Source organism: Aulonocara sp. 'chitande type north' Nkhata Bay, linkage group LG13 (assembly GCF_057382095.1).
Source record: "Aulonocara sp. 'chitande type north' Nkhata Bay isolate Kocher_YH1m ecotype deep benthic linkage group LG13, A_spYH_male_GT1.1, whole genome shotgun sequence".
Taxonomy (NCBI): domain Eukaryota; kingdom Metazoa; phylum Chordata; class Actinopteri; order Cichliformes; family Cichlidae; genus Aulonocara; species Aulonocara sp. 'chitande type north' Nkhata Bay.
The window spans coordinates 717,210-742,155 of NC_141356.1; the positions used below are offsets into that span (position 1 = coordinate 717,210).

Consider the following 24,946-nt stretch of genomic DNA (forward strand, 5'->3'; position numbering starts at 1 on the left):
GCCCTACTTTAAAGCCATTATTCAACACATTGTTACTGTTAAATAAATATCATCAAATAATCGAGATCTCAATTTCATTGAAAATAATCGTTATTATCATTTTTGCCATAATCGAGCAGCCCTACAAGAGGGTAATACTACTATAAGGGACTGTAGAGCACATCGAGTTAAGTACAATGCAGGTCGGAGTGTTCCTGCTTTTCTTGCACGCTTTTTAATCCCACTGCCCTTTTTGGTCAAATAAAAGCACAAGCAGGGCAGAGTCTATATCTTTATTGTTCTCAAGGAACACAAGCTAAAGTATTTGTTTGCCATAGAGCACCCCAATGGCTTTTAGGATTGTTAACGATCAGGACATGAATATTATTATGTACATCCAAACATTCCTTTAATGCCAGGCGTTCTGTAAACGACCTTTCATTGTCATGAGTTTGTTCAGTACATATTTCTGGATTGTGAGAGTTGAGACAGTATGAGCACGATTATCCACCACACAAAGGAAAGACGTTTAGGTTTGGTAAATGAGAAGCTATCAATATGTGCAAGTATCAAATACATATTTGTCATTTTTATCCATACATGCCCCTGAAAAGAAAGCTGCGTTTAACATGGCTTAAAATGTTACTAACTTGTCACAGCTTTGCACTAATGTGCAACACAGTTCCTGCATCGCTATCACTGAAACACATTTCCATAAAAACAAGGTGAATAAGGAGAAAACAATATAGCTAAGAAATTTATCAGGTGATAGTAAATAAGACAATGAAAACACATCAGATGTCAATGTGAAATAATCATGCTTCACTGCTATGGATGGTGTAATGTGTTAGGAATGTGAAGCATACCACATCATTTGATGGAAATGATAAGAATCACAAAGGGCTGAACTCAAAGATGTTTCAAAAACACTAGAAAAGACAAACTTGTCAAACGTTTGTTACAGAAATTCAAAACTCTGATCAATTTTAATGGAGGGATTGGCCGATTACGTCCGAGATGAGATGACTGGATGTGAGGCTCCTGAGACTGAATGAGACCGTAGATCTCACTCTAAAGACATACCAACGAGTTATGTGACGACCTTGAAGGGTCTTTAAACACTTCTGCTTCCAGAGAGCTACAGCTGCACCGCCTCTGGCTTCCTGCTTAAGGAAGCGTTTCACCTCTCTCGAGGTCTCAACTCCACTGACCAAAATCTAGCTTCTCTACATTCTGTTAACCCCGGTCGACCGTTTCATTCCTGTCACTTCACACACACTTCAGATCCCTACCCAATCTGATACCAGACCAGTATCATGTTCACTGGTCCAACCAACATGTCCTACGACATGGCCATCGAGCTCCCCATGGAGCAGTATCCCCTCGTGGTCACCTGCTCTCCCTATCCCCTAGGGAAAATAAGGCTATGGAGGAGTACATTACAGAGGCTCTCCAACAGGGCTTTATTTGACCCGCCACCTTCCCAGCCACCGCTGGGTTCTTCTTTAAGAAGAAGGATGGCACAGTTGGCTGCTGGCAGAGCCTGTGGGCACGCCACTGCAGCCCCCTCTGACTTCTGCTCCGTGGCTGCTGAGTGACCCCTTGTCTCAGGGGCACAGATGCCTCTCCGATGATCCTCCTTGGGCTCTCGCACTCTGGGGCCTGGAGAAACCTTTTGAATACATGTGCTCTCATCCACACAGGTGTTCACACCTGTGTGCACATCTGTGAGCTGGTGTGCTCACAAGACTGAGGCATTTTTATATCATAAAATAAAATAAAACTCAGCATAATTTGGACCATTAAGGATCACTGTTCACTGGATGAAAAGCTGAATAACATTATAGAAAGAAACAAGAGTGAGCTGGTGTAGCTGCAGCATTACATTACTTTAAACCACAGGTCAGCATGCATGGATAAGGAATGATAATACGGAATGCCGGCACGGGTTGTGCTTTGCACACAGCTGTCTCTCAGTGTACTTCCAGTTTCCCATCAAAAAATCTCTATTTTCTGCATTATTTGCTTGTTATGCACCAGGCGCTGTTTTTTTTATTTCAATGAATTTGACAAGAAAGTCTGATTTCTGCTGTTTAACAGCAAAGACTTTTACAAATGATTGCTTATCAGTGTCTCAAATCAAACCTCTGTAACTTTGCTCTGCTTCACTTCAGCAGCATCAGGTAATGTTCACATATTGATTCATGGTATTTTACCTGCTATAAAAAGCCAGGCCATCATGTTTTTCTGTTTTAGCCTCAGTTACTTTGACACAAAGGCATCTGCTGTGATGCTCACACCTCTGATGAAGTCTCACAGTGTCAGCTTTGTTTTATACCAAGATAGTTTACACCGAGTTTGTAATTGCAGAGAAACAGTCAAAAAAAATGGAATTAAATATTTAGAATTTACAAGCTTCTTTCAGCAGTACGTATCCAAGATAAATGTAATATTTCTGCCTGTCTGAGTCAAAACTGAAATGAATTCAATCAAATCGAAATCTTGTTACTCCGAACTGAATAAGTTGTAGAAATCAGTGATGACACCCAGCACTACAACTGGCCTCTCCACAATGTGGAGGCTCTTCTCTGACATCATAATAACATAGCTGAACAGGCACATTCAACATTTAAGATCATATACTTGTCATTGTAGAAAGATACAAAGACATTTTGTTTGGTGACAATTAACCAGCAAAAAGGGATAAACTTCACTTTAAAAAGGCAAAAAACTAATATAAAGATCTAAGAATAAAAAGAGCTATGTACGAACAACAGGAATATTTGCAAACGTTGTGTTGTTGTTATGAGAGCAAGTGCAGACATTCTGTTTTTTTACATGACTGCAAAGATTGCAAAGTTGTGCATGTGCCCGTGCACTAAATCAGTCCCAACAGTTTGCTAATAAAGGCCACAGCCATGAGGAGGAAGCTGCTTTTCACTCTTTCCTGGTTTTAAATGTCCAGTATCTATTCCCCCAAGGTAAAAGTGTAAAAAGGTGATGACCAGGTATGTCGACTCTCTGCTTATGAAGCTGGCTTTCTGTTTAAAGCGGTCAGCATACACAGTGTGCCATTGTTGGAGTATTGCTCCCTCCCTCTGGTTGCCTCGACGACACGGGTAAGGTGTTTTTTTTTTTTGTCTGCTTAGCAAACCACACTGTAACACACTGAGTGAGGAGCTGAGTGCGTTACAGTGAGTGAGATCCGAGGGCGTTACAGTGAGTGAAATCCCAGTGCGTTGCAGTGAGTGAGGAGCTGAGTGACACACTCGGTGTTACACTCATGAGGGCGTTACAGTGAGTAACACACTCGGTGTTACACTCATGAGGGCGTTACAGTGAGTAACACACTCGGTGTTACACTCATGAGGGCGTTACAGTGAGTGAGAGCCGAGGGCGTTACAGTGAGTGAGGAGCTGAGTGACACACTCGGTGTTACACTCATGAGGGCGTTACAGTGAGTGAGGAGCTGAGTGACACACTCGGTGTTACACTCATGAGGGCGTTACAGTGAGTAACACACTCGGTGTTACACTCATGAGGGCGTTACAGTGAGTAACACACTCGGTGTTACACTCATGAGGGCGTTACAGTGAGTGAGAGCCGAGGGCGTTACAGTGAGTGAGGAGCTGAGTGACACACTCGGTGTTACACTCATGAGGGCGTTACAGTGAGTGAGGAGCTGAGTGACACACTCGGTGTTACACTCATGAGGGCGTTACAGTGAGTGTAGGGCTGCCACAAACAATTACTTTGATAGTCAACTACTCACTGATTATTTTTGTGATTAGTCGACTAATCAGATCATCATCCATTGGACATAAAACCTTCAGCTTATTGCACCAGCAGCATCTGCTCTTATATAACTATCACTAGCTTACAGCTTTTTTTTTTTTTTTTTTTTTTAAATGACATCAGAAACAGCAGTATGCGACATTACGTGATGGCAGAGCTTCAGTTCATCCTTTGTCATTTTTTTTTTTTTTTAATAAATAGGACAGGGGGAATGAATGAGAGAAAGAGGGGGAGAGAAAGAAAGAAAACCAAAGGGGAGAAGAGACGGTGAGAAGGGGGGGGAAGAGAGAGAGAAAAAAAAAAAGAACTCCTGGGTCACCTGTATGGAGAAAAAAAACAAAACAAACAAACAAAAAAAACAAACAGAGGAGACAGCAAACAACAAAGAGCAACATAATAATAGAGAAAACAAAGCACCATCACAATAAACTAGCTAGTCATAGATATCAATATTTACTAAATAATAAACGATATTGTGCAGCACGCAAGATAGACAGCGCACAGTGTGCTTTGAGGCAGCAGCCAAGAAAGCTTTAGTCCGCGTCTGTGAATACCCATGTGTGCATACCTGTGTGGATCAGCATGCTTGCATTCCAAAGGTTTCTCCATGTAATGATCTGCTAGGGAGTGTGGGGGGGCCACAGCCCCATCCTCCAGGGTGTGAAGCGGGTATGGAGGAGATCAAAACTCCAGACATCCAGAGGCCCCCAGCTTACAGCTTTAAGTGTGTAAGGTATGTGCTAACTAAAAATAAAGACAAGATGACAGTTTATTAAATTTTAATGAAATCTGCAGATTGTTTCGGTGAAGTTTAATAAACTCCTTGCTATCTAAAATATAACAGGACACTGGAGTATATTAGGGCTGCCACAAACGATTATTTTGATAGTCGACTAGTCACCGATTATTTTTGCGATTAGTCGACTAATCAGATCATCATCCATTGGACGTACAGCGTACAGCTTATTGCACCAGCAGCATCTGGTCTTATATAACTATCATTAGCTTACAGCTTGAAGTGTTTGTGCTAACTAAAAATAAAGACAAGATGGTAGTTTATTAATTTTTAATGAAATTTGCAGATTGTTTCGGTGAAGTTTAATAAACTCCTTGCTAAATTCTCGAGCATCTCACACTTCTGATAATCAGCTGTCTGCTTGACAGTTTTAGCAGTGCAAAAACTATAACTTTAATCTCAGCCAAACCGATTTACTCAGGAACAAATAAAATACTAAAGAAAGCCAAACAATAACATTTTAAGTTATCTAAGTGACTTATATATATGTTTAACCTGAGTAGCGAAAGACGGCGGTGGGTTTGAAAATGATTTGCCGGGAGTCCGGTGTTCTCACGGCTCTAGTTAGCCTTGCCCCCGCCTAGCTAACGAGCTAGTGGGTAACAGACGTCTCCGAAAACGTCGGAGCGCTTTTGAAAATATGTGGTGTCCCAGATATTTGAGGTTTACACAGCTACATTCAAGCCTGAAAATATGTTAAACGTTTATTTTGTGACCCAGAAAGAATAATAAGAGTAAAGTTAAAACTAACTAGCTGCCGCCATTGTTGACAACTGTGCTGGGCTGCGCTATGAATTCTGGGACACAGCTGCTTCTTCTTCTTCGGGGTTTAACGGCAGCTGGCATCCTTGTACATGCAGTGCTGCCATCTTCTGTTTCAGTCCGTTATTACAGTCTTAAATCCTACTACTCATTCCTGCGTCCTTTGTGATCTTACAAAGCTTCAAACGATGCGTCGACTATTAAATTAGTCGTCGACGATTTTAATAGTCGACATAATCGTGACTAGTCGACTAATCGTGGCAGCCCTAGAGTATATACTCGAGCATCTCACACTTCTGATAATCAGCTGTCTGCTTGACGTTTATTCAGCTGTGTAAAAACTATAACTTTAATCTCAGCCAAACCGATTTACTCAGGAACAAATAAAACACTGAAAAAAGCCAAACAACAACATTTTTAAGTTATCTAAGTGACTTATATATCATGTTTAACCTGAGTAGCGAAAGACGGCGGTGGGTTTGAAAACAATTTGCCGGGAGTCCGGTGTTCTCACGGCTCTACTGAGCCTTGCCCCCGGCTAGCTATCGAGCTAGTGGGTAACAGACGTCTCCGAAAACGTCGGAGCGCTTTTGAAAATATGTGGTGTCCTGATAAACTGAGCAGATATTTGAGGTTTACACAGCTACATTCTCGCCTGAAAATATGTTAAACATTTATTTTGTGACCCAGAAACAACAATAAGAGTAATATTAGATATTAATAATTATATAATATTTATTAATATAATATTTATATAATATTAAAATGTAATAAATTCTGTTTTCATGGATGCCTGGATGTTAAACTTAATTGTTACACCTGGTAAAGAAGCAACGCTGACCATTTTATTAAAGATGAAAGAATTTAGACAGTTTAACTCTCAGTGATGCCGCAGTGTTGGTTTGACTTTGGGACCTGAAGCGGACGGAGTTTTGGACCCAGAAACGGTTAATGAGTTACAGACCGGATAAGTTATTGAGTTCTCTATGTGCTGTACTCAGTTCCTTCAGAATATTTGTTGAGCCCAGCTGTTTATGACGTTTATTCAGCTGTGTAAAAACTATAACTTTAATCTCAGCCAAACCGATTTACTCAGGAACAAATAAAATACTGAAAAAAGCCAAACAACAACATTTTTAAGTTATCTAAGTGACTTATATATCATGTTTAACCTGAGTAGCGAAAGACGCTAGCGAAATTGTTCTCCAATTCTTTTTGTTTGGCTTGTATACGCTATCATTCGTTCTTGAAGGTATGTTTTTGCACAATCCCAAATTATAAGGGGAGACATTTCTGGAGTGTTGTTTACAGACATGTATGTTGAATACGTGGCAGTAAACAATGCTGAATGAGGCTACAAAGAAGTGAAGTCCTTATCATTTAAAGTGGATGCATATTATCTCCACTGCTCTGATTGGTCCTTTGTGTTCTTTGTTCCAGAGGAGTAGGGAGTGATCTTATAATGTTATTGGGAGTGTCTCTATATTTCCAATTCTATACAGCTCTGAATTTGAGCTGAAAAATAAGTGGATTCTATAGGATCCGCGTCTACTTGAGTAAAACGTGAAATCCCTTCTCTCAGGAAACAGAGCTCCAGACGTCCACTAGGCCTGCCTCTGTACTTTGATTTTAAAGCATTCTCCTCCTCTCCTCAGATCACAGCACAAAAGAAACATCTTACCACTGTGCTAACCAGCAAGGGTTTCTCCACCATGTGCCAAGTTGTGTTTTGCTTGGAATTCAAATACTTATAAAATCATTTATAACTTTCATGAAATGCATTTTTTCTGGATTTGTGGTTCCATCTCTCCACCATACTACATACCATAAAGAAATTAGAGAGCCTTTATTTCTTACTCGACAGCCAATCTTACCAACAATGTAACCCGACCCTATTATGTGTGTTAGTTCACTTTTCACTGTCATAAACTCAAAAACAAATCAAAGTTCGCACTAAACAGAAACAGAAGATTCTTGATAGAAAATAGCAGCATATGAAAATGCAAAGATGAGACACACACAAAGATTGGCAGCCATTACAATAGCAGAAGGGGGACCTCATTAAATTCACTGAAGCAAACCAGAGGGCACAAACACAAAACACATCAGCTATCAAAGAGCCACATTCATCAGGGGCAAGAACAAAATGAGCATGAGGAGAGAATGTGCTGTTTCTTCTACCATCTGAGCACACATTCATAGAAGCTAAGCAGAGACCCCCACGCACAGTCGTCCTGGTCATGCCAGAACAGCCTTTCAGCAATTACAGCCACTGCATGCTCCTACGTACGCGCTCCTACATACGCGCTCCTACACACACGCTTCTACGTAGACGCTCCTACATACGCGCTCCTACATACGCGCTCCTACATACGCGCTTCTACATACGCGCTTCTACACACATGTCCCCTTCCTGTTTTCCTTTTTATATGTTGATCACACTTAAATGTTTCAGATCATCAAACAAGTTTAAATATTAGCCAAAGATAACACCAACCACATTTCACTGTTGATATGATGTTCCTTTTCTCAAATGTTGTGTGTGTGTGTGTGTGTGTGGTTGTATTGAGTAAACTGTGAGTGATAAAGTTTTAAAGAAGTAAATATTTTGATATAACTGGATTGAGAGGGATTATGTTGGCTCACTAACTATCAGCTCAGAGTAAGTTAATTAGATAACTACACTTAGGTGATTTAATCATTATTTTGTGACTATATGTCCCATCCTCTACACCCTGCAGACCCACACTGTCATAGCTGGACTGGCCATCGGGCATACCGGGCATTTGCCTGGTGGGCCGCTGGCGATTTTTTGTTTTTAATGGGCCGATCGATTTTTTTTTGGAAGGGTATAAATAATGAAAGGTGTTGGATTGGCCAGTTGGTCATGATCGACTCTGGGCTGGACCAATTACAGCCGAGGAGGTCGAATGCTGGACTAGTAAACGGGAGGCCAAACTCAAAACACGACTTTATTAACAGAAAGGCAAAGACGATACGAAAGTACACTGGGAAGAACTAAAACTAACTCACAAGGAGGCGGGGAAACCACAGGGAAATGCCCACAACACTGAGGGACAAAGCCACACAGAACAGAGGGAGATTCTGACATAAATACACAGAAGGTAATGAAGGAAGTGGGAACACATGGGGAGCACAGCTGAGGACAAGTACGCATAACGAGACAGGAAGGACACAGAACTGAAAATACTGACCCAAGACGCGGACCTTAAACGTAACACAGGAAGAACACAGAGATGCAGAGAGGAGGGAGAGAGATAGCAAGGTACAGGAACTCAGAGCTATATGAACACAGACACACAGAGGAAGATACAGGAGCAAAGACACGATCCGACAACCAAAACCATAACCACCTAAGGACAAGGACTCAACTTTAAACTAACAAGGTGGACTCAAACCAAAATACAAACCCTCAAAGACCCCCACACACCCCCACACAGTGTGAAATCCAGAACGTCCCAACTCAACAACTCCTTCCTCCTCACTGCTGTCAGACTCTTGAACAGCTGACCTATTTTAACAGTAATAATAATTTTTGCACATCAGGTCATCTCACATATTAAACCAGCATATTGAGCTCATAGCTCTTTTGCACACACATCTATTTAACACTTCAATTTTTGTCTCCATTTATTTATTTATACTATTTGTATTTTACCTGTTCTAGTTCTGTTTGCACATATTAATGTGTGGACAGCCAGAGCGTTCTCACTCCCGAGGCGTAACATGTCGACGTTTTGTCACGTCCCGCGGCGTTCCTGAGGAACGCGAAAGGAGACCTTCGGCGTTCTTATGGTACGCGGTGGGTTATGGCTGGAATCCAGTGCAATGACGCTCCCGCGGTAATAGACGTTCCAGCCCTGTATTCCAGCCCTAAACCTAACCTTATCCCTAGCCCTAACCATAACCTTATTCCTGACCGTAACCAGGACTTTAATGATGTTAAATAGCGTGTTTCTAAGCGATTTGAAGAAAAAGAGCGAACATGTGTAGGTTCAGTCCAGACGGTTCTCATATTTCCTCTTTTTCCGAGGTCGTCATTTAGGAACGTGGTGGGTAGCCGAAAACGTAATATGGTGACGATTTGTCACCTAGCGTAAAATGTTACGCTTTGGGAGTGAGAACGGGTTGGGACAGCAGAGAAAGACTTTCATTGTACAGAGAAATGATTTCTTTGTGCACATGACAATAAACACTTTGAATCTTGAATTATTTGGTCCTGCTGTTGCTAAATTTGTTAAATTACTTTAATAAATATCCTTCAAGTAAAATCACTCCCTTCTGAACCCTTTGTACAACAGTAAAGGTAAAAACAGTATTAAAGATCCTCATTAGTATAAAAGGTTAGTCCAGCACTTTAAAAGTAACAAGTTCTAACTTAGTTCTAATCACTATATTCATGTGCACTGTTACCTCTACGTTGTCTCCTCTTTTGAATTTTGCATCTTCATCTGATGATGACGTTATAGCGTTGAGGTCCTAGTCGTCCCTTCTCCCTTCCTGCTCACCGCCATTAAATAATTGACCGTGTGGCTTTGAAGCAGAACGACTGTGAAAGACTGTAGTTGTGCTTCGTGACTGGGCGTGGCCCATCAGCAGAAAGTGCCTGTGTGACTGGGTGAATGGGGCAGGTTGTACAAAGTGCTGTGAGGGATCAGGTCGAGCAGAAAAGTGCCATATAAGAATGAGTCCATGAAGCAGCTCATAACAAAGGCATTATTAGGTCCTTCCTCTCAGCTTGTAATATATTTCTCTATCACTCAGTAAATAAGATGATGAACATGAGAGTGAATATCTCCTTAAACTCTTCTCCCGCGATGATCCTGAGTCATACTACATGACATCATTATTAATGGGAAAGATGAAACGAGCAACATGAGATTTCAGCTCCCATCTTCTCTTAGCAGCATGTCTCCACCCCCCACAGCTCCCTGAGTTTAGTTCCTGCCCGTTTTAAACATCTCATCACTAATTTACTTAACAAACTAATCTGTTTGGTTCACACTCACGCTCCTCTTTCTGTTTCTTTTCCCATTTTTGTCTCATCTAAGCTCTAGTTGGCAGAAGTGGAAACGAGTGATTCTTGCATTTGTGTCACTGTGCTTTTTGTTCGGCTTGTTTACTGGCATGGAGAAATTCTCTTTCACACAGTGTTACTACACTGCTCAGGGGTCACATTCACATAAATTTTAATGCTTCTCCTGCATCAGTGAGAAATGTGGCTTTTGTGCCAAAAACAAGGCCCGGATGAGTCTGACGGCGAGCAGGTCAATAAATAACTTTGATGTACAGTTCTTTGCTGTACTAAAATGAAACTATGACGAAAAAGAAACTGTTCCCTTTTTTGTAAATGAAATGCAAGTTAACGATATTTGATTTGATAGCCTATGAATATCTTCTGCTGTTTCCTCTCTTTCCTCCACAATTTACACTTTATACATCCATCCAGCTGCTTCCACTTCTCCTATTCAGGGTCGCGGGGGCGCTGGAGCCTATCCCAGCTGTCATTGGGCGAGAGGCGGGGTACACCCAGGACAGGTCGCCAGTCTGTCGCAGGGCCAACACACAGAGACAGACAACCATTCACTCCCACATTCACACCTATGGGCAATTTGGATTAACCAATTAACCTATCCCCACAAACTGCATGTCTTTGGACGGTGGGAGGAAGCCGGAGTACCCGGAGGGAACCCACGCAAACACGGGGAGAACATGCAAACTCCACACAGAAAGACCCGGCCTGATGGTGGAATTGAACTCAGGACCTCCTTGTTGTGCGGCAACAGTGCTAACCACCGTGCTGCCCAGTTTACACTTTAATTAAAGGATATTTAATAAAGCAGATTAATAAAGCAAACGCCAAATGAATGGAACTACACTGATGTAATTAACCTACTCTGAGCTAATGCTGATTATTCTCTTGTCCTTTGAAGGACAAAGGCTGGAGCAGGTCCAGGCCTGACGCTGCACCCATCTTATTAAATCTATAATCTAACACAACAAAGGTGAGAAGAAAAATCATCTGAACATTCAACCACATGGATATAATTCACTTCATGTTTCATTTGGTTTGTGTCTTTAGCACCTTTTCACATTAAGATTCATTTTAACAACACACCGACCCCTGAGTCCCCGTGTTTTTAACTCGGTGGGCGTGATTAAGGATGCCGTGCAGGTGCGTCCGCCCTCCCTGCACCGCAGACCACGCCCCCCCTACTTTTAAAATGTAAAATAAAGTATTCCCCGTGTTTGTCAGTTGCAGTAAAGCCAATACAGTTTCCTTTTCTTAAATCATACACTTTAAAAGTCACACACACAGACATGCGTGCGTGCGCACACACACACACACACACACACACACACACACACACACACACACACACACACACACACACACACACACACACACACAGCTTCCAAGGTTGTTTCTATAAAGGCTCCAGAGAGGCTGTTAGAATCATTTCACAGATCATATGTTCTCATTTATTAAATGGGTTAAACGTAATTATTTGTAATATACCTGATTATATTCTGATCAGTATTATGCATAATTAACTATGAGCAAACTCACACATGAAACGTGATTTCTGCAGTCACACACACAATCTGCCAAAGCTGGATCGCGTCCACACACACACACACACACACACACACACACACACACACACACACACACACACACACACACAGATGTCCGACACTAATCTTTTTAACGACTCTGTTTTAGAGCCTTTAAGCCTCTCAGATGTGATGACAGGGGAAGCTGCAGGACTTCCAGTCTCTCTGTGGCCCACCTCTCTGGACAACCTTCATTATTAGAGCACAAAGTCAAAGCTGACATTGAAGGTCTTTTTCAAGAAGCCATATTATATGAAAGGGCATGGAGAGAGAGCTGTACAACATACTTTTTATCTTTTCAATACAACCCCTGTGACATGACAATGGTACCAAAACAGCCATAACACAGGCAGTCTGAGGCCTTCTTCATACTGAGGAATCACACTGGTATTGGATCAGTACTATGGCTATACTATCACACCTGAACAGGAAAAAGTGCATCCCTGTACCACTGCGTTTGGCATGATGACCCTTTACACTGCATCGGCAATCATGTTTAGTAGGGCTGGCACCAACACGTCTAACTGAAATGGCTCATACCACCGGACCAAAAGCACCCTCTGAGGCAGCGGTGTCGTGTAGGTCTGTGTCTGCAGCAAATCCTCATATCCACCCACTTGCTTCCTAAGCGCTCCTGGCCTTAGCCCCTCTTAGCCTTTCACATTTTTATATTAGCATTTAAGTTTTCGGGTGATGTCCAATAACATTTGGATCTGAATTCTTTTTACCAGGAACTTTAGCACCACCTGCTCAGTGGTCACAGTAATATGATTAGAGACTGCCAGCTACCCTTTACATTTCTTTTCTTACACCAAGTACTTCAAACTCGATTCACGATAAAACTTAAAGTAGCCACAGACATCATAACCTTTAGTGTAATATTTAGATTTGAAAGACCCAATTTGTTGTACACTAAAATAAAGACTTCTATAAGTAACGACGTAGAAAGATGGCAGACAGAAAGAACGCAGCCTCCTGAAGAGGTCACACTAAGGAAATGCCTTCAAACTCTCTGCAGAACAATGGCTTTCCTTCCTGCCTGTCTGTAATGGAAGAACTGACATCAACAAAAGCTGCACTCAGATATGGGCTGAGCACTGAAGATAACTCCCTACACCCAGGTTAGATAAAAATAGAGCGCTGATATCATCATTACCTGGAGTTATTTTTGACTCCATCAAACCTGCATTAACAGGAGCCTGTTCATAGTTAGCATGTCTGGACTTCTCTTACTGTATCACATGCATGTTTTTAGATTCTGCAGCCCTGCATTTCCTGGAATGTGTGCATATTGAAACACAGCATGAATTATTTAAGACTGAGGAAATATTCATAACTAGGCAACGAGGCTTCACATTTGTGGGACAGATTCACGATGGCTGTAACCTAGAGTAGGGTTAGGGTAAAGCTGACAGTATTTGTTGGTGCTCTGCTGTACTACAGAACCAAGAAAACACATAAACCGACATCCACGGATTCTGTAACAATAACAATAGCTTAGTACAACACAACATGTTAAATGTATCCAACAGTCCACGGCTTTGTAAGTAACAGACTAGAACCCGGGGCAGCATAAACATCTGATACCTGTGTGCTAAATGGTTAGCATAAACGACTGATCAGTCTAAAGTATAGCCTGTATAGTTCTAAAAAACTTGTTATAGTATGAACATGAACAGTAGCTGCAAGTGTAAAGATTATTTTCTGATGCAGCATATATATACTGACAATTAAATGTTCTGTTCTAAAATTTACAAAGCAATTTACAAAACTTGTTATTTTACAGTTTATATATACACAACCTGTCAAAAGCTTCAGAACAGCCCAGTTCTTCCAGCTGTTTATTGCAATTCAAGTTGTTCAGGTCCAATCAACATCTTGAAATGGTCCAAAGGTAAGTGGTGAACTGCCAGAGGTTAAAAAAACAGGTAAGGTTACCCAAAACTGAAAAACTATTTACATTTCAGAATTATACAAAAGACGTTTTTCAGGGACAACATGGGTTAACAGTTTAAAGCTGTTCTGCAGCAATGGAGGTTGATCAAGTCTTGTAAGCTGGTGCTACTAATTCCTACAGCTGGTCCAACTTTTCTGGATTACTTCCCCCTCTGTCTGCATATAGCAGTGTGGTACCAGACCCTCATGAGCATCAGCTGAATAGTACTGTACTGCAGAAAGTAGTGTTTTGGTACAGAAGTGGTGAGAAAAAGGCGATTAACAATGGAAGAGAGACAGACAGACCATCATAACACTTATAAATGTCGGTCTGTCCTACAGAGAGACTGCAAAGAAAGTCAAGGTGTCAGTGAGTACAGGCACTCAGAAACGAACTCTGGCAGGAAGAGGTCTGGCAGACCCTAAGACACAACTGAATCAGTGATAGGCGGCTCACAGGACAACAGCTTCAAGCAGCTTAGTAGTGCTTGTAGTAAGCAAGTCTCAGTTTCAGCTGTGAAGAGAAGCTGCAGGTTTGACAGGACAAGCTGCAGCAAGAAAGCCATTGGTAAGACAGAACAAGACAAAGAGGCTTGTCTGGGCCATGAAACACTGGACCACTGAAGACTGGAAGAAGGTATTATGGACTGATGAATCAAAATTTGAAATCTTCAGTTCATCGATTCATTTGTACACCGTGGAGTAGGTGTAAGGATGGGTCCACAGTGTTTGGCATCAACTGTCAAACATGGAGGAGGAAGTGTGACGGTCTGGGGCTGTTTGCTGGATCCAGGGTCGGTGACTCGTACAGAGACGCTCCCTGAACCAGAACCACAGCACTCTGCAGCTCCATGCAGGACCCTCTGGTATGCACCTAGTTGGTCAGGGCTTCATCCTACAGCAAGATAATGACCCAAAACATGAGTCCAAGCTGTGCCAGAACCACCTCAGGAAAAAAGAACAAGACTGTAAGTTTGGAAACACGGAGTGTCCAACACAGGCTCCAGACTAAAACCCCATCGAGCTGGTTTGGGATGAACTGGACAGAAGAGTGAAAGCAAAGCATTTTGGTCCATAAACTAATTCCATGATTTATTTTTTAACTCCAGTTGCTTATTTGTACCATGCTTTCATTTCAGAGTGCAATGAGACATTAAACCGAGTAATTTTCAATAAAAAACTGGAAAAAATGAGGTGTTGTAAAACTTTTGACTGGTAGTGTGTATCAACACACAACTCTGTTCTGATGTTTTTGCTAAGAAGATGTCATGAAACTTTTCTCGTCTGATGGCAGTGGTCTCTGCCACAGTGCTCACTGACTGTTAAATACACAATGTTCATTATAGTCACCAGCTGAAACTAGCATTTACTACACATGACACTTCAAACTGGTTTTTCTTAGAGGTTTTCTACTATTAAAACATAATAGTGAAGTATTACTATTAGTAAGGTTGGTGGTTCAATCTCTGGCTGCTCTAGTCTCCAAATATCCTTGAGCAAGACACTGACCCAAACAGCTCTCTGATTGGAGTGTGAATATTAGACAGACGAGAAAAAGGTGCCTGTGTGAATGAGGCATGTTGTACAAAGTGCTGTGAGTGCTCAGGGAGAGTAGAAAAGCGCGGTATAAGAACTAACAAACTGATGACTTTTAGACATCAACAGGATATGAAACAACACATGAAACTGTGCATTTAATGTTGTATAGTTTGTAGAATCATGCTGTTTGACTGGGCAGTGCAAAAGAAGACAGCAGAATGTTAAGAGTCGTGTAGGAATACGGCACAACGCAGACGTCCTAACAATGTTTTGTTTCCAAATGAGCTGTTTCCGCACTCCCTCCAGAAAACTTACTATCTGATTGCCTGACAGAAGCCCCTCCCCCATCCTGTGACCCGCTCCGCTGCAGATCAGCCCCTCCCTCAACACATGGATTATGTCAGAGAATGAATCCTGGAAACAGCCTCTGGCTCCCATTTACTCTCCAGCATTCCACGGCACATCTTTATGGGAGTGGGATGATTCTTCTTCTCCCTCTTTTTGGTGTTTTGCTCAGGCAGGGCGGTGATTGATTAACAAATGTCTTCATATGTATTTTGAGGTTAAGTTCCACAAAGCCCCTTCTAACCGTAAGTAGAAGGGGCTAAGTATCACCGCTACATCCTTTCTCCATGGGGTGTGGCCTGCATTGACCTAGTGCAGGTAACACACTGGCTCTGAAAGCTTATAATGACATATAACTGAGTGAACACCTAGTTATAGTTGACAGTTAAACATGAGAAAGAAATGTGCAAAGTGTTTCTGACAATGTTTTCCACAAGCAGTAGCTCCTGCTGAGGACCAAATGCTTTTAAGGAAGATAAGTGATTTTCTCCATGTGAGAGTGAATATAGTTTTGTGTTTGTATCTTAAGGTGTGGCCATGGCTCAGGTTGTAGGGCCATCTGACCCCTGGCTCTCCACACCTACATGTCAAAGTAACCTTGGGCATGATACCCACAACACCCCGATGCATGTGTGTGATGCAGTCTGTTCCTACTTTGTTCTTCTGGATTTGTTCTTAGTTTCACTTTGTTTCCAGAGTCAGTTTTCTTTTTTTAGTTCAGCTTTAATAGTTTCAGTGTTGATATTAGTCCTTGTAATTATTATTGTATGGATGGCAAATGCCTCGGGGCAGATTTAGGAAAAATATAGGTATTACAATAAAAACACAAAACTGTTTCAAAGCAGCTGACTTCCAGTCTGGTAACATGTCCATCAAAGCCAGTGCTTCAAAATCACATCACTTTGATTTTAGTTAACTAAAACGCTGTTGCACATCTAATTTTGGCTTTTACTTTAGTTTTCGTTAACTATAATAACCTTGTTTGATTATAAGATCCACAGGACCACGCCTCCATGTTGAAGCCGTGTAACGTCACCTGAGGGATGGTGGCAAAAATATCTGGAGCGACTGGTTATGTGGGGTTTGCTTCTTTATGTGTTCATCCTTTCCAGTGTCCACAAAGCGCTTGTTCATTTGGGGGTCGTCTGATTTTGGGGGGTTTTCTCCGTATTGTTGTAGGTCTTTACCTTACAATATAAACCACCTTGAGGTGACTGTTGTTGTGATTTAGCGCTAAATAAACAGAACTGACTTGAATAAAAAGGTCAGCTGTGCTCGACTGGTATCGTGGTCACTGTATGAAGATATTAACAGGCCTGTGTTTGCTAACTCCTGACTGACAGCTGAAGGTTTGGGTGTGCTCAGTGCTGACGATGACAGTCTCACTGTTTGTACTGCTATGAATAACACAGGCCCTGGATTAGTAACTCCCTTCATCACATTCAGATGATACAAACGTTTCACACATACACTGCACCTTTTTCAGACACTTCCAAATAGAAGTGATGAGGCGTGGGAACACATGTCACAAATGAAGCATCATTGTGGAGAAATCTGTTCATCTAGGCTGGAACTTTCTGTTAACGCTGTCATTATTATTATTGTTATTATTATTATTGTTATGGTTATTATTATTGTTATTGATATTATTGTTATTATTATTATTATTATTGTTATAATAATAACAATAATAGTGGTTGGTGCCTGCCGTGGTGGTAATCCCCGAACCAAATGGTGGACACCAGAGGTGAAGGGAGCCACCAGGCTGAAGAAGGAGTCCTATCGGGCTTGGTTATCCTGTGGGACTCCGGAGGCAGCCGACAGGTATCGACAGGCCAAGCGGAATGCGGCTCGGGCAGTGGCTGAAGCAAAAACTCGGGTGTGGGAGGAGTTCGGAGAGGCCATGGAAAAAGACTTTCGGGCTGCCTCGAAGAGATTCTGGCAAACCGTCAGACGTCTCAGGAGGGGAAAGCGGTGCTCTACCTGCACTGTGTATAGTGCTGGCGGAGCGCCGCTGACGTCGACTGAGAAAATTGTCAGGCGGTGGAAGGAATACTTCGAGGACCTCCTTAATCCCACTGACACGTCTTCCGAGGAGGAAGCAGAGTCTGGGGATGAGGGGAATGACCCGCTAATTTCCGGGGGCGAGGTCACTGAGGCAGTTAAACAACTCCTTGGTGGCAGAGCCCCTGGTGTTGATGAGGTCCGCCCCGAGTTCCTGAAGGCTCTGGACATTGTAGGGCTGTCCTGGTTGACACGCCTCTGCAATGTTGCGTGGAGATCAGGGGCAGTACCTGTGGACTGGCAGACCGGGGTGGTGGTCCCCATCTTCAAGAAAGGGGACCGGAGGGTGTGTTCCAACTACAGGGGGATCACACTCCTCAGCCTCCCTGGGAAAGTCTATGCCAGGGTGCTGGAAAGGAGAGTTCGTCCGCTAGTTGAACCTCGGATACAGGAGGAACAATGCGGTTTTCGTCCTGGTCGCGGAACACTGGACCAGCTCTTTATCCTCTCCAGGATACTTGAGGGTGCATGGGAGTTTGCCCAACCAGTCTACATGTGTTTTGTGGACTTGGAGAAGGCATTCGACCGTGTCCCTCGGGGTGTCCTGTGAGAGGTGTTGCGGGAATATGGGGTGTCTGGCCCATTGCTACGGGCCATTCGATCCCTATACAACCGTTGCAAGAGCTTGGTTCGCATTGCCGGCAATAAGTCGGACTCGTTCCTGGTGGGTGATGGGCTCCGCCAGGGCTGCCCTTTGTCTCCGGTTCTGTTCATAATTTTTATGGACAGGATTTCTAGGCACAACCTAGTGGCGGAGGGCTTTCGCTTTGGTGGCCTCAGAATCTCATCTCTGATTTTTGCAGATGATGTGGTTCTGTTGGCTTCATCGGGTGAGGGCCTCCAGCTCGCACTGGAGCGGTTCGCAGCCGAGTGTGAAGCAGCGGGAATGAGGATCAGCACCTCCAAATCTGAGGCCATGGTTCTCAGCCGGAAAAGGGTGGAGTGCCCACTCCGGGTCGGGGATGAGTTCCTGCCCCAAGTGGAGGAGTTCAAGTATCTCGGGGTCTTGTTCGCGAGTGATGGGAGAAGGGAGCCGGAGATCGACAGACGGATTGGGGCTGCAGCTGCAGTAATGCGGACGCTGCACCGGTCCGTCGTGGTGAAGAGGGAGCTGAGTGTAAAAAAGCTCTCAATTTACCGGTCGATCTACCCTCACCTATGGCCACGAGCTGTGGGTAGTGACCGAAAGAACGAGATCGCGGATACAAGCGGCAGAAATGAGCTTCCTCCGAAGGGTGGCTGGCCTCTCCCTTAGAGATAGGGTGAGAAGTTCGGCCATCCGGGAGGGGCTCAGAGTAGAGCAGCTGCTGCTCCACATCGAAAGGAGCCAGCTGAGGTGGTTCGGGCATCTGACAAGGATGCCCCCTGGGCGCCTCCTGGGTGAGGTGTTCCAGGCATGTCCCACCGGGAGGAGGCCCCGGGGCAGACCCAGGACACGCTGGAGAGATTATATCTCTCGGCTGGCCTGGGAACGCCTTGGTATTCCCCCGGATAAGCTGGAGGTGGTGGCTGGGGAGAGGGAGGTCTGGGCCTCTTTGCTTAGTCTGCTGCCCCCGCGACCCGGCCCCGGACAAAGCGGATGAAAATGGATGGATGGATGGATGGATGGATGGATATTATTGTTATTGATATTATTGTTATTGATATTATTGTTATTGATATTATTATTGTTATTGTTGTTATTGTTATTATTGTTGTTATTGTTATTATTATTATTGATATTATTATTATTGTTGTTATTGTTATTATTATTGTTACTGATATTATTATTATTGTTATGGTTATTATTATTGTTATTGATATTATTATTATTGTTATTATTATTGTTATTGATACTATTATTGTTGTTATTGTTATTATTATTGTTATTGATATTATTATTGTTGTTATTGTTATTATTATTGTTACTGATATTATTATTATTGTTATGGTTATTATTATTGTTATTGATATTATTATTATTGTTATTGTTATTATTATTGTTATTGATATTATTATTATTGTTATTGTTATTATTATTGTTACTGATATTATTATTATTGTTGTTATTGTTATTATTATTGTTATTGATATTATTATTGTTGTTATTGTTATTATTATTGTTACTGATATTATTATTATTGTTATTGTTATTATTATTGTTATTGATATTATTATTATTATTGTTATTATTGTTATTGTTATTATTATTGTTGTTGTTATTGTTATTATTATTATTGTTGACCCCACCCCAATATAATGAGGGAGCCACAAGCCAGCGTACTTTTAGTATTGCTCCTAAACCCAGCATGGGTTGTACCAGGAAGGGCATCCAGCATCTCTGACAAATCAAACATGCTGATAATCGCTAACATTTCCACACTGGATCAGTCAAGGCCTGGGTCAACGATGACCACCACAGTGGAAACTGTGCTACTTTTAGCCAAAGACAAAGGACGAGAGAGGGGAGGAGGAAAAGGAAATGCGGAGGGTTGGTGTGACAGCAGAGGATCCTAAGGCCAGGGAAGGGGTGGGCAACTCCAGGCCTCGAGGGCCGGTGTCCCTGCAGGTTTTAGATGTGTCCTTGAACCAACACAGCTGATTCAAATGGCTAAATTAGCTCCTCAACGGCTGTGTCCCAATCCAGGCTCTGCAGCCTTAAAGGCCGCATTTTAAGGCTGATTACATCACAGCGACGCGCCGAAGGCTGTCCCAATTTGAAGGCTGCTCGAAATGCGGCCCTCAAATGCGTCCTTCATTTCCCTGAATTTTAAGGATGTGGCGGTGTAGACTTCGTGGCCCAACATATCCCAGAATGCATAGCGCGGCGGTGGGTGTGGATAATTTTGCCGAAAAAAAACGGTGGATGAGGTGCGGCCGAAGAGTGAACTTTAAGTACTGAATATGACGTCACTTATTTATGTGCAAATGTTTAATAACGAAGAACATTAAAACATTACTGTTGGCCACATGTCGGCAAAGTCATGTGACATTAGTGACGTTTGTACTAACTTGGTTTTAAAGCCTTTACTTTAAAATATACGCCGTTCAATAGCTGAGCTTAATCTCACAGAGAATGATCAAAGCTCATGTAGAAACAAACAAATGAACAAAAGATTTTCTCCTTCATTTCTGTCAAACAAAGCTGTATGACACGTTTCCAGCTGTTAGTATCATGGTTGCTAGGCAACCTGGGCGGCGCGACGGAGGCTAGACCGCCCATTTCACAAGCCTCGCACTTCCGGCCTTAGCAGTCTTTAAGTACGCGGCCCTTGTGGACCGTTGAGGCTGCGTACTTTAAGGCTGCAGACCCTGAATTGGGATACAGCCAACATGTCCTACAGTTCTGCAGAGGCCTGGTAACGAACTAATCATGTGATTCAGGTGTGCTGACCCAAGGTGAGATCTAAAACCTGCAGGACACCGGCCCTCGAGGCCTGGAATTGCCGCTAGGGTGATATGAAGGCAGATAATCCAGACTTACCTTCATATGCAAAAACATATTTCTGAAAATGTTCAACTCTGTCTTTAAAGTACACGGTCTATACTGTTTAGGGAAGTAAAATTGTAGTTAGTATGCCAGACGTGCCTGGGTGTGATGTCACGAGAACATTACCAACAGATAGAAGCTCCGATTTGTGCCTAATTTAGCTCCTGAAACTGAAAGTGCTACAAACAGTGGGAACAACATCATAAATAAACCTAATAATATAATAAACCTTAAACATGTGGCCCACCACAGCAGGTAGTGCCACATGTTTAAGGTTTTTTATGCCATATTCCTTGAATCATAGCCCAAAGGGATTTGTGCCTTCTCCCAGGACTGATCCAAGTATCTTTTCCTTTTTAGGTCAATCTGTAAACTACTGACTGAAACGCCAAAACTCTTTGTTCTTAGCAGGCTAATGTTGTCTTTTTGATTCAGCCACAAAGTGTTGTTTTCTTCCTTCTATCTTCTAGAGCAGCAAATCAGGCATCATTCAGCTGCAGACTATCATGGCTGAGTGAGTCATGAAGAAGTGTTTGTATCTTTGGCAACCTTTCCATTTTTTGGGAACTGTGTGAACTCCTACGAAAGTTCATCCAGCAACCAAAGTGTTGCTGTGAAGATGGAAGATAAACACATGGTCATATGACTTTATTACCTCACAAGTTAGGAGATTAACTCTCACAAGAAGTCGTTTTTAGCTGAGTCCAAGCCAAACAAAGTGTTCTATGAAGCTCTGATTCCTGCGAGACATCATCAGGGTGGAGTCTCTATGGCTTTCATTCAGTGACGTTACATAAGTCTGGAGAGCTGCCAAGTCTCCGGCCCAGGCTTTTTCATTTTCTTTTGTTTTTGTGAGGAAAGAGCTTCTGCACACTCTAACCAGCCAGGCTCTGGAATTTCTGCCTAATTTAAACTCGTCACAACACAAACAGCACAACTTCAGCTCATATATAATACAAGAAATCATTAAAATGCTATAGGTAGAGAAGTGCTGGTGGGGGGTACATCGCATAAAATGGTGCCGGATGACCCCACAGGTTGAAACTGTCAAAATAAAGGTCTTTCTTATGTCTGTAAATCTGTAACATATTGTATTGTTAAATATTTCTGTTACTATAGTGGAGCAACTGTAACCCACATAATGTCCTTAGGGATTAATAAAGTGCGCTGATTCTGATAAATGTTGCTTGGTATGCTTAAATGTACCTCTGGAGTGCGACACACAGAACTGCTGACAATTGTGTTAGTTCAGCAAGCAATAATAAAATGACCGACTTCAAGCCACTGATACCAACTTTAACACAGCAGGCTCTATGCACGCCGCTGATGTGAACCACAGCTCAGGACTCCAGCTCCATCACACGCCGTGCCAGCGCCGACTGGGCGGGGATGAGCAGTACCTGAGGATGTGGTGCAGACTTCTTTTTTTGCTGCATTGAGTCACAGCTCCGGTGGGATGGGCCACGTGACCAAACCCCGCACCGTTATGGAGGACAGACCTGGTCTGTGTCTGCGGTAACGACCTGCCACACCGAGCTCAGTCGGAAAACACGAGCCAGAGAAAGCGAGAACTTATAACATCGCCATGTTCGTACATGTCCCTGCTCGGGGCAAGTCCGCGGGCGAGGTCCTGCACAACACGAGTGCCCTTGGAAATCCCAGGCAGGGTTTCAAAGCGCACACAGCCTCTCTGCACTGCAGCAAAGTGTCGCATACGCGTTTTGGCCAGAACTAGACCGAAGCGCGGAGTGCCACCGTCGGACAAATATCAGAGAGTTCCGCGTCTGACAGGCGCCTGCACCGAAAAGCAGCTGCGCAACTGCTATCAGAGCACCGCGGCTTGTACCGACAGAGGTGTTTGTAGAGGCTACGGGATAAGCTAACTCACCTGAGATTATCTTCTCTGACGATGCGTCTTTCTCGGTCATCGTGTCCCGCAGTTTCACCTCCTCTCGAGCCTTCTCTCCGATACAGCTACACCAAGCAATTTTCCTGGTTGCTGAGGCGCACCGGGCCAAAGTGGGGAAAAATCAAACAAAATGTGGTTTTCGTCACTAACGCGGTGCCCCCCCCCCGAGCTTCGCTTTACCGCCTGTCGTTGTGTGCATAAGACCTGGAGATATTCGTGGACAGGGTTGAGGTTCGTGAGGGTCTAGAAGCAGGAGAGGTGCAGAAAAGCTTCAGCACAGAGGATGTTGGACCCCAGATTTGCTGCTGCTGCTCTGTCCGCCCCTCCCATCACATTCATGGCTGTCCTGACCAGGAATGCTGCCCCTGTCCGGTCTGAGGCAGCTTTGCTCGGTGCAGCCGCAAAAGATGCAGTACTACCCACTGTACCCCACTACCGCTGTACCCCCCACTACTGTACCAGCATTCAGACTAGTGTAACGAAAACCCCATGAAAAAATTACCAAACGAGTGAATACGTGAAAGACATTCAGGTTAGATTCATACAAGTCGATCGTTTCCCCCCTCCACTTTAATTACTTTAATTAAAAAACAAACAAACGTTTGCATGTTTGTTGCATGGTCCCGAGTCTTCTGATTATTATTGTGTTTTGGGTTTTTCAGGAGGCCCGGGGTAGACCCAGGACCCGCTGGAGAGATTCTATCTCTCGGCTGGCCGGTGAACGCCTCAGTGTTCCCCGGACAGGCTGGAGGAGGTGGCTGGGGAGGTCTGGGCTTCTGTGCTTAGGCTGCTGCCCCCGCGACCCAGTCCGGATAAGATGGATGGATACTTCTGTTTAACTGTCTTTAGGTTTGGTTATTATTCTACATGTGTGTGATTCTCTTTGGTCCAGTTCACAAACACAATCTGCATACCCCATACAGATTGTGACAGTCTGTGTGAAGTGGTATACACGGCATTATAATACAGGTGAGAGGTAAGGAAGTGCAAATACGTCGTTACTGCAGGTACGTTATTTTCAGGTAGCTGTCTCTACTTGAGTATTTATTTTTCTGATGTTTTTCTAGATCCTAGATTTTAACAAAAGTATCTGTACTTTGTACTTTTTACATTTTCAAACCAGGCGTAATACTTTGGGTTTCAAACATTTGAAGAGAGCGCTGCTGCTGCCGGGTGTTAACGTGGGCCAGTGTTGTTTTTGGGGGGGCACGATACCGGAACAGTGCAGATGTCTAAAAGTTCTAGTCGCAGTACTTCAGCATCTAGCTAGCCCTACAGAAGAGAAGGAGGAGTAATGCTTCTTAAGTGGCAACATGTTGACTTGACATTTCTTGTTTCCAGTAGGGGGCGCTCTAAATTTTGCTGAGAGTGGGCATATCAGTGTGTTCAGGGCAGGACCGTCATCCTGTGGAGTTTGGACTAGATTTCTATGTGTTATAGAAATATGGCTCATCGTGGCAAAACATCAAAGCTCTCCATGCTGCCAGGGGTGTATCTTTTGTATGAAAGCTCACAGTTTACAGTGTAACACAAGTCCAACTTCTTAATGTTTTTCTGGACAAATTTGTGGTTGCTGGGGGCACGCACCTTCAAACTGTACCCCAACATGCAATACGTGACATTTCCTGCCCCCGCTACGTGGCGCTGTGGCCATTGTCAAATATTACAATTGAATTGTGTTCAGGAAGTTACAATGCGTGAGAAGTTTGATCGA

General features: G+C 43.2%; 1 protein-coding gene across 8 annotated transcripts in view; it reads right to left on the minus strand.

The window, feature by feature from the left end:
- The window catches only part of hspa12a (heat shock protein family A (Hsp70) member 12A), a 373,254-nt gene that overhangs the window by 49,341 nt on the left and 298,967 nt on the right, over window positions 1-24,946 (minus strand). For 4 of the 8 annotated variants that reach the window (XM_086258184.1, XM_086258183.1, XM_086258189.1 and 1 more), the window contains exon 1: window positions 23,212-23,602. The exons of 1 other annotated variant lie outside the window; for it this stretch is intronic. In XM_086258184.1, the coding sequence (XP_086114310.1) occupies window positions 23,212-23,251 (40 nt within the window). In that variant the 5' untranslated portion in view covers window positions 23,252-23,602. Of the gene's footprint in view, window positions 1-4,342; window positions 4,519-23,211; window positions 23,603-24,946 lie in introns of those variants that run through there. 3 more of the 8 variants (XM_086258188.1, XM_086258185.1, XM_086258182.1) reach the window with 2 other exon arrangements.